The sequence below is a fragment of the Coffea eugenioides genome, chromosome 3 (assembly GCF_003713205.1).
Source record: "Coffea eugenioides isolate CCC68of chromosome 3, Ceug_1.0, whole genome shotgun sequence".
NCBI classification, from domain to species: domain Eukaryota; kingdom Viridiplantae; phylum Streptophyta; class Magnoliopsida; order Gentianales; family Rubiaceae; genus Coffea; species Coffea eugenioides.
In genome coordinates, this window is record NC_040037.1 from 10755627 (window position 1) to 10765576 (window position 9950).

At 37.5% G+C, this 9950-nt stretch overlaps 1 protein-coding gene across 2 annotated transcripts; it reads right to left on the bottom strand.

The window, feature by feature from the left end:
* Nucleotides 1-3983: 3983 nt before the first annotated feature.
* On the bottom strand, nt 3984-6003 carry LOC113767076 (DNA repair protein RAD5B-like). 2 transcript variants are annotated; one of them, XR_003467853.1, is made up of 6 exons: nt 5846-6003; nt 5268-5658; nt 4945-5080; nt 4593-4745; nt 4398-4465; nt 3984-4157 (listed from the first exon to the last, which is right to left on the bottom strand). XR_003467853.1 is itself a non-coding variant. In XM_027311245.1 (4 exons), the coding sequence occupies exons 2-4, from the start codon at nt 5526-5528 to the stop codon at nt 4128-4130; spliced, it is 444 nt and encodes a 147-aa protein (XP_027167046.1). In that variant the 5' UTR covers nt 5529-5658; nt 5846-6003; the 3' UTR covers nt 3984-4127. The 2 variants fall into 2 exon arrangements, 1 of the variants encoding a protein (XP_027167046.1); XM_027311245.1 differs by lacking the exons at nt 4398-4465; nt 4945-5080.
* Nucleotides 6004-9950: the final 3947 nt, after the last annotated feature.

Below are 9950 nucleotides of genomic sequence, written 5' to 3' on the forward strand. Positions count from 1 at the left end.
GCCCGTTGCTTTAATCTGAATAGGATTAGGTCTCTGTTGGAAGTCTTTTGGTCGAAGGAAAAAAAAATTTTGTGAAGTCTTTGTAAGTTTTAGGGAGATTGGCTCCGCGCTAATGGTGGTCTCCATTGCAATTGGGTTTCGAACTTCTAAATTGCTTGAACTTTGAAACTAACAAGGAAGGGAAGCTGTTAATTCAAGAGTCCTAGTCCTAGTAGAGGAATACTTGGTGATTTGCTGCTTAAGTTCCCAAGGCCGACAAGAAGAAATGGTCTCGAATTTCGGTGCGGTGGAGTTCCGTGTGTAATTGATCAACAAGAGGCATATAAGATCAATTGGATTCATATGATTTCATTTCTGAAGTGCCTTGCACGTGAATGATTAAGCATGCAATATGCAATATTCCACAAATGCATGTATTGGGCTTTCTTGAGGACAAATGTTTATAATTGAAGTTGATGGCCATTAATTTTTTTTTTTATAGGGGCCGGCTTCCTTAAATGGCAAGTGAAGGGAGAATATCAACGTATTTCACTTAAACAAATTGATCATGAAATCGAAACTTGTTCGTTCAAGTTTTACTCTTCGCAAACAAGTTTCGAGGGGGCATTTGTAGATAATGAAATTTTAATTAATTCTTAAAATTACCATTGGTCTATAAATTATTTTTATAGCTTATTTTTATCCAATTGGATATTGTCATATGTCATGTACCCTTGAAAAAATTGGTTATTAAATGGTCAATTATATTTTATTCACGTGTCAAGTTGAGGTGTTCCAAATCAATTCAAATTGCTGGGATATCTCCACCAACCAAATCATATCATGTCACATGCCTGTTGGATAAATATCTAAGTATTTATTTCTTATTAAAGGGATAATATTTAGTAGTTATTCAATCCAAGTATATTTCTTATATACTGCAATAGCATTGTCGAGTCAAACGGTGCCACGTCACGTGTCCCACGAGTTTGGCCAATTGAGGAATTACTTAGTCTCTTTATAATGAAGAGATAATATTAACTAATACAGTCCTAATATGACTGCACGTCTTGCAAGACAAGTAGAGTGGTATACATGTTTTCAACCTCTACCTCATACCGCAACTATAAATAGGGGTCTCTCTACCAAGTCGACACACACAGAGACACCAAAAGCATCTCATACGCTCAAGCATTGAGGCTCCAAGATACAAGAATCCAGATCTTCAAGCTCTCCAAGTCTCCCATATATCAAGACTTGAGTCTTCAAATATCTTCTAAAGTTCTTCAAGTCTTCTATATCAAGATTTGAAGGAATCGGTGATAGATCCAAAAACAAGCTGCGAAGCTCTTGGATTGGTGCTCGAGGAGGAGAATCGAGGAAAACTCTCCACAAGTTCGAGAAAACCCCAGAGATTGTACTCACATATTTTTCTTAAATTTATATGTCACATATTTGTCGTGTATATTTCTTGTTTCTGCAGACTTGAAATTTTATCGCGTACACTGTTCACCGAATCCGGCAGTGTATCCGGCCAGTTCTTGGCCGGATATCTGGCCGGATTGGCAGGGCAAGTTGAAAAAAAAATTGGGATGGCTACTGCCTTGAATCCGGCCGGATTGTGATGTGGCGCGTTTTCGTTTCGTTTTCGTTTTTCGTTTCATTTTTGTTCAAGTTCGTAATCAAAGTCCCATTTCATCGTATGGTTTGGTAAATCATATTTTGGCTTGGTGGTCTCTAATTGTTTATTTTCTTTTGGTTTTATTGCGCGTTACGTAGGGTTTTATGCGATTTGTCTCCGTAGTCCTGGCGAGAGTTGGACAGGTGGTCCGCCGAACCCTTTGGTTCGCCTTAGGGGAAGATAGGGTTGTCACAGGTGGTATCAGAGCTGCTTCGCGTGGTCTCTGCGCGGAGTGAGCTTGGGCCAAGTGGTGTTATGGTCCTGATTTCGTGGATGTGTGTCAAGGATTAAGTGCTCTTCTTGGGCGTAATCTATGAATCGTGCATGTTATAAGTGTAAAACTCTTTATCATGGTACTTGAGGAAGATAGATATGTATGCCAGGTAGAAATCTTTAATATGGATGATTTACTCTTGGGACCGGCCGGCTCGAGTTGTGAATTATCTTATTGTGGATTCTTGTACTTGAGTATCAAAAGGTGGAGAGCGTTAGAATGAGGGTCTATATCTTGATTGAACTTGAGGTAAGTCTTGATGGCAAAGGCCAAGGCACGAAAGATTTTCACATTAGACCTAGTATTAGATCGATCGAGAGGATTGGATATGGAAGTGTTATCGTGGACTACTCTTGTACTAGTCTGGTTAGGGTTTCTCTAGAGGGTGGCTAGATTGTAGGGGAATTCGCACCTAAGACTTGTTTCCTTTATGCTATGACCGTGAGAACTTGATAAGTGTTTACTTGACTTTGAGTTAGTCTAGCTACAACTATAGAGGTATTTTCTACCCCTCTTGTGAGATTTTATACCCGTAGTTTTGTTTCTCGATAAACTACCTGTGAGGACTCGTAAAAACTATTATTTTATGCCTAATTTATGGCTTAATAAATTATTTAATTGGATTTTATTTCCAAGGAATATTTTCTAGTTTTATTAGACCTAAATAAGTGGTAATATAACTTCGTTATATTTTTAAAAATGATTCGTTTCGAAAATTAATTTCCTAGAGCGCGTTTAGTAAAAATAGTGAATAGTACTTGGAGATTTTATCCGCGTAGTAGCCCAATAAGCTTGGAATATTGGAGACTTGTACTAGGGTCCTAAAATAGGTAATTTTATGAATAAATATTCAAGTGATAGTTAGTAGTGCAATCGTTATAAGAATTTTTCGAAAGTTTCGCGTTATAGCGGTAAAATTGACGGTACGCGTTTTCACACGCGCGACTTCAATTGAAGGACTTTAGACCCTTGTTTCGAGACAATTAAGAGTGAATAATGTTTATATTAACATGAGTGCATTAGAGGTTTAGTGCTCTAGTGAACCAAACGCACGAGAAAATCGAGCCTAAAAACGTGCCAAACGAGCCTTACAAGAGTTGACTTTGGAGCAATTTTTCACCACACATTTAATCTTCTTGGAGAAGCTAACTTAGATCAAAAATCACACTCTCTTCTCTCTCCTCACAGCCGGCCAAGCTCTCCCTTCTCTCTAACTCATTTGCAACAAAAATTCTGCACACTAACCTCACACAAAACCACCCCAAATCACCTCCAAATCACACCAAACTTGGAGACCACTTAGCAAACCTCTTGGAGGTTGGATTTAGCTAACAAAAGGCTGCATCTTCACGGTTTCTTGGAGCTTCAAGAGGGCCGAAATTTTCTGATCTTGCACACCCAAGGAAGAGGTAATGATCAACCCATGAATTCTTGTCTTTTGGAAGTTATATAGCAAGATTAAGCTCATGCATGCACTTAGTTACTTGATTATGGTGTAAAAATGTGATTGTGGGCTCTTGGAATTCCCACACTTGGGTTGTTGTTGCTGATGTGATAATTAATGGTGATTATATTGTTGGTTTAGTGATTATAATGATGCATTAGTGATGGGTAATTAGTGGAAACCTCATTGGGTGTAAGAAGCTAAACTTTCCGATTTTGCCCCTGCCATGTTCGGCCATTTCCAGGCCAATTTTTAATGGTTTAATTGCTTGAATTGGATGTTTGTAGGATGTATTAGATGTGTGAAAAATTTCATTGAAAAATAATGAGGTTTGAATGGGCAAATGAATTTTTGTTCGAAACCAGCAAATCTGGAAATCTGTCCCGTATTGCACTGTCCAGCGTTGGCATTTTGGCCATAACTCTGTCCTCGGATGTCGAAATCATGTGCCGTCGGTGGCGTTTGAAACTAGACATTCCTAGCTTTAATTTGGTATAAAATGCACGTTCTGAGTCTTTGTGAGCAGGCCGAACATATAACTATATTTCCCCGTAGAGTAGTCAGGAGATGTTGAGTTAAATCTACATTTTGGTGGAGATAAAAAAAGAAAGTACTATAAGCTGTTGAAGAAATAGAAGGAAACAGTTATTACATTAAAAGAAATGATAATCACTTCTGTCTGTAAATAGTAGAGCTTTAGTGGCCTCCAAATAGCCTTGATCAGCTTTATCCCTCTATAATCACCACTCTCATATGGCTTCTGAATCAGTTTTTGCCACCTATAACAAGCAGTAAACAAATTTCAGCAAATGGGAAGAGCGAGGGAACAAGCTCATTTGCATTATAATGTTGATTAAAAAAATAACAATAAACAAAAAAAAAAGATTTGGCCATCTTTAACTCTTTGAACAATTTTTCTAGGAAATGTGACGCAAAAACTGAATAGTAACTGCTTGTTTTTAAATAATCTCGAGCATCAGCCATAAAATTGTCAAAAAAAATAATAATAATAAGCTCACCAAGCCTAGTTACACCATGGTTCAACATGCAAGAAGCAAAGTAGGTTATAAAGGTCTTCCAACTTGTTCTGCAGCAATTGATAATGACCTTAATTGATACATGCTAGACAATAGCCAGTGGTTTAATAACAATCAGGAAAAACATTACTCGGGCACTTGTTCAACTAATGCCAGAATTCTTTGCTGCTGCCATACCTGAAGAGGGGTACCAGTAAGACACCACATGCAATAGGATGACAATTTGAAGGCAGCCTGGGCACCTAGAGTTTTAGAGGACTTGATGGTATGAGCTTCATCCAAAACCACTCTGTACCAGTCAACTCTGTGGAAAATGCTATTCTCCCCATCCTGTGTTGAACATATAAAATAGTAATCATTAAAAATGTTTCAACAGGGGAAAAGAACAAGCAGCATTAGCAATTGGATTTAAGTGGTGGAAACTAAAAAAAATGGAAATGGCCAGCTTTTCATTCTTATAAGCTGCAAGTAAATGGATTTCGGTGGTGGAAAGTAACAAAAAATGGAAATAGCTAGCTTATATTCTTACAAGCAGCCGTTAAGACACTGTATGTGGTCAAGATCACATTAGGTTCAGCAATCACTCTAGGGTCACTGCTCCGATCCCCACCAAAAAAGACAGAAACGGAGATGCTATCTGGCTTTGAGTGTGTTTCAAGTTCATCCTGTTCATTCAGTAAATTCTTATTCAGAGAAGACGACAGTATATCCTTGTGCCTATCCATTAACTAACATACGATCAGAAAATCAGTAATGCAGTTTCAGAACAATGTAGCTAAACCTATTCAGAATGCATACAAACTCAGAAAACTTTGTTATTCTGGCTGAATCAAATATATTATAGGGACTCACCTTCCGCTGGCCAAGCAACGCCATAGGACGAATAATGAGGGTGCTGCCTTTCACTTTTCTAAAAGGTTTGAGATCAGATTCCTTTCTTTTTCTTGATGTACTCTGTATCACCCTCACTTTTGGCAATCGATTCTTAATCCTCAGGGTACCTCTGCCTTGCCTTGCAAGAATCAGAGCAATAGTCATCACAGTTTTCCCAAGCCCCATTGCATCTGCCAAGATCCGCAGAATATTCAGCTTAGAATATATAATAATTAACATTGATACTCAAATGGACAGTCAGTAACAGTAGCAAGAGAAACTTGCCCCTCCTCTTGCTGTCTGTGTTGCTATTGGAAATTGTGTTGCAGCTTCCCAAGAGAAAATGTCAACATATATTGTGGGAGCCCTCCTGAAACAAATGATCAAATAGTAGCATAATCAAGCTTAAGGCAGTTAATGCTCAAGGATTTTATAAGCAGCTGCTCTTTTTTTTTTAATATTTCAAGGACAGAAATACATATTCATCACATATACGATACTCCAACAAGGATGAAACGTTTTTGCCCCCTTTCAGCATAACCTACATATCAACTAACCTGACTGCGTCGTTCTTGTCGACATAACATTTGTATGATCCTTCGTTCGAGTTGCAAAACCAACAGGAATATCAGATGATTTGCTGGTCCCATCTTTGTTAGTCGACACATCATTTATTATTTGAGAATGAACCACCATATTTTTCTGGATCGATGGGATATCTGCAATGGCAAATCCTAATAAGGTGCCCAAAAGACACAACATTATCTTAGAAGTGGAGAAGAATTTTTTTTTAAGTACCGGAGATTGAACAAGAAAAGCAAGCAAAATAATTGGTACATATAATAATATTTGTATCTTGAGAAGTACTAGAAGACTGGAGATTCAATGTAGTAGAAGAATAAATACAGTCATTTAATGAGCAATTCAAAAATGGACTCTGCAAAGAACCAAGAATTTTAGAATTCAAGTTTCGCGTAGGTTCAAAGATGTTAGCTGTATTTTAACATCAAGCACCACAGGTTTGTTCATTGTCTTGAGAGATCGCAATGTTAACTTCTGAAACAGGAGACCATGCCTTAGACAATGCATTTCCATGCCTCCGCTTACAAGGCTGGTCATTAGGTAAGGAATCAAAAGACAGATGTCCTTTTTTTTTCCTTTTTCTTCCTTTTTCCAGCATTAGTTTCCATCTGACATTTCTAACGCTGAGCTCTGTCATTGAATGGAGTTGCTGCAACGTGCATAAATAGACGGCCTTATTTTATTAAGAATAGTTTATGAAAGACAACGATACTAAAGGCTGAATAAGAAAAGCAAGACGAATGATTTGTTGGATGCAGTAATATCTCTACCTCACCGAATGCTGAAAGATCAGGGATTCAATGCAATAGAAGAGGAAACACAGTCTCTGGACAAACGATTTAAAGACGGAGTGTTCAAAGAGTTAAGGATTCCAGAGTTTGAGTCCTTTAAAGATTGAAGTATGTTATTTGGTTGACATTTTGAGAATCACAAGTTTGTTCGTTCTCATTGAAGACTGTAATGTTATCTAAGAGGTCAGGCAATCCTTTAGGTAAGACTTCTTTATGACTGTGCTAAGAAGGCTGATCATTAATAGAAGGCCAAACGTTCGGCCAAAGATGAGAAGACACAGTTTTTTTTCCAGCACTAGATTCTGGTTGACCTTTTGTAACCTGAACTATGTCATTCAATGGAGCTGCTGTAATGTGCAAAAATAGATGGCTTCAATCGTAAATGGCACAGAAACGTGAAGCCATTCAAAGATAATGATCTGACACAAGGCTAAATAAACTAACAGATACAGAATAGACGAGTAAAATACTACAACGGCACATATACCTCGAGGAGTAAAACCACAACCTTCAAGAGTAGCTTGCTATCGCCCAGAAGAGTAGAACCAGGAAAACAAACACCGGCTTCTATGCAACCAAACGGTACCCTATGAACATAAGAGCGTGAGGATTTCTCCCTTTTTTTCCAAAAGCCTGGCTTCATGCCTCCGACATGAAAGTGCAGCCTTCTCACTCTGTGACATTTCAACATACCATTTTTGACGAATAGTATTTCTATCCACCTGACTTAAATGACTAAGAACCATCAGTCCAAAAAAAAAAAAAATCAGCCAATGGCAATTTAAATAGCCACCAAAAACTATAGTCGAATGATTGTAAAGAAGAACAAAAACAACATTTACGAACTGCTGTAAAGAACATAAGATATATGATACAATGAAATAAAAAACATGCATGCATACCAGCTCTATTGCCAAAAAGTAAGAAGCAAAAAGAACAGAGCATAAATTTTTTAAACCATGCATGGCAACTCTTACATGCGAGTTAACAACTATTACGCAGAGGTGATACTCATGCATGAACTAAAAACGGAAAAACAAAAGTGGCAACTAAATAAAGAATGTACGACAAAAGGAAAAGGCAAACAAGACAAATAAATAAGCATCTGACCTGCAACAGAATTCCTGTCCCAACAAATGACAAAGGATTAGCTTCAAAGAAGGCCCTTTGCAAGAATCAAAAGGCCAGCGAATTCTACAAAGAAAGGCATACCATACGGATGTAAAACAGGCAATCACAAGAATAGAAAGAAAAACTGAAAACAGAAAGAAAAAGGCAGGAAGTTTAAAATGAACTCGCCACAACGGCAAAAGCATATACCAACAGCAGTTATAAAAAAAGGAGGAAAAAACTTGAAGTCAGTTCATAAAAAAGACAACGTTACAAAAGCGCTTAGATAACAATAGTCCAAAACACATAAATCCGTAGCAAGAAACTCACCAAGGCAATTTCCCTAAAAACTCATCCAAGCTGTTTTTGTCCCAAAAAACTGCAAAAATCTCTTCTAAACGTGAAAATCAAGAAGGCTACCGATAAATAAAAATAGTTCAAGCAAAAAAACAACAATAGGCTATTGATTTAAAAAATCATTGATAAAAACTATTAAACATAACCTCAAACCTGAAAAAGATGCCTCCTTTATCATTGATCCCTTGCTCTATTGGGAAAAAACAGAAAAACCCACAACACGGTTTCTCAGAAAACAAAAAAAAAAGTACAAAAGAACTCGGGCATAAGAAAGTGGAGGAATTAGAAGAATCAAAACTTTTAAGCATACAGAATGCACTTTAGAAAAGGAAACAAAAGACTTGCAAGATGTCATCAGGTTGCCAGAAGTAATTTCCAATTTGTCACCTGCAATATGAGAAATATGTAAATTAGACAACTACAACCCATTTAAAAAAAAAGAAAAAAATGAGGGCTAGAGAAGTTCTGCAAAGGAAGAAACAAGAACCTTTAAAAGTATATACATAAACCATCTTTTTTGGCTTATCATTATTCTCCATCAGAAGACGAAGACAAAGAAAAGAGAAAGAGAAGAAGGGGGCTTTCTCGTCGGAGATGAAGAAACGAAGAGAAAGAGAGAGAGAGAGAGACGATGAACAAAGAGGGAGGGATAAATGATGGTTCTGATCCAGTAGGTGTGACCAAAAAAGCTGACATTAGGTAAGGTGGGAAAGAGACATAGGCCCAACCGCCCAACCACAGTGTTTGAAAAAGAAAAAGGACTATTACTACTATTATTACTCTCTTTAGTGGGTTGGATGCAAGCAAAAAGACTCGTGGCTCACAAACGGAATTCACATCCCAATTTCCAACCATCAAGTCACGTGAGCAGCTGGAGGACGACAACATTTCAGCAAATCATGAACTGACACGTCACCAAAACCACGCACCCTTGGAGACTTTCCTAAGCACTTAGTCTACCTTAGGTTGATAAAGGAGAAAAGAGAGAGAACTACATAGCTTAGTTTTCTTTGACTTTTCCATTTTCATCATCTAGTGGGGACTTGTCCCTTTTTAGGTTTGAGTAGTAGTTTTCTTTTCAGCCGTATGTAGGAGAAGCAAGCAAACAATCAAGTACCTCCTGTAGCTTACTTTCTCTATTAAAGATAACGAAGTGAACTCGCTCATTTGGGAACTGATGGCCGCAACTCTTGCTTTAATTTCTCGTGGGTTTTGTTCATCAATTATGAACTAAATTTCCTCACTCTAGTCAAGGGACAACAGATGCTTTGGGTCACCTAAAATTGTGAGATCGATTTAATTTTATCTTTTTCTTTTATTTATTGGTATTCGCATATTCGTGATTTCAGTACTTATGGTTATTTAATTAATTGATTGTCTTGGATCCGGATAATTAGTTAATTTGGTAATCTATTGTCAATTAGGGCATTAAATCCGTAATTGTTTAATTGCCTTCATATAGTGACAACTGGCATGATTGGATTCGTGTCAGGGGGATACGCAGGCTAATCTTAAATAACCCTGGTAGTGCGTTATTTGGTTAGAATATGGCTCCTCTAATACGTAAGGCAATTGGGGAATTAAATCTTACGGGCATACCTAAGATTATTTTTCAATTAGGGCAGTGATTAACGGGCGTACCTTAATCACCGGCATAGTAAGAAGGGGTTGACTGTCATCGTTTGTTTGACAGTTATAACCTATTTATTGGTAAATAATTGGAATTGCCTTTATTTCAATGATCAATTAGGTGAACTATTGCTGAAGTTATTTCTTGGCTAGATCCTTTGATTTTAGTAAATTGTTATTTAATTTCTAGTTG

Coding starts and splice junctions, on each gene's coding strand:
- LOC113767076 (XM_027311245.1), bottom strand. CDS start 5,528: ATGTTAATTATTATATATTCTAAGCTGAATATTCTGCGGATCTTGGCA. Junction 4,746..5,267: donor CGTTGCTTGGCCAGCGGAAG/GTGAGTCCCTAT, acceptor TGTTCAACACAG/GATGGGGAGAATAGCATTTT. Junction 4,158..4,592: donor TTACTGGTACCCCTCTTCAG/GTATGGCAGCAG, acceptor TGCTTGTTATAG/GTGGCAAAAACTGATTCAGA.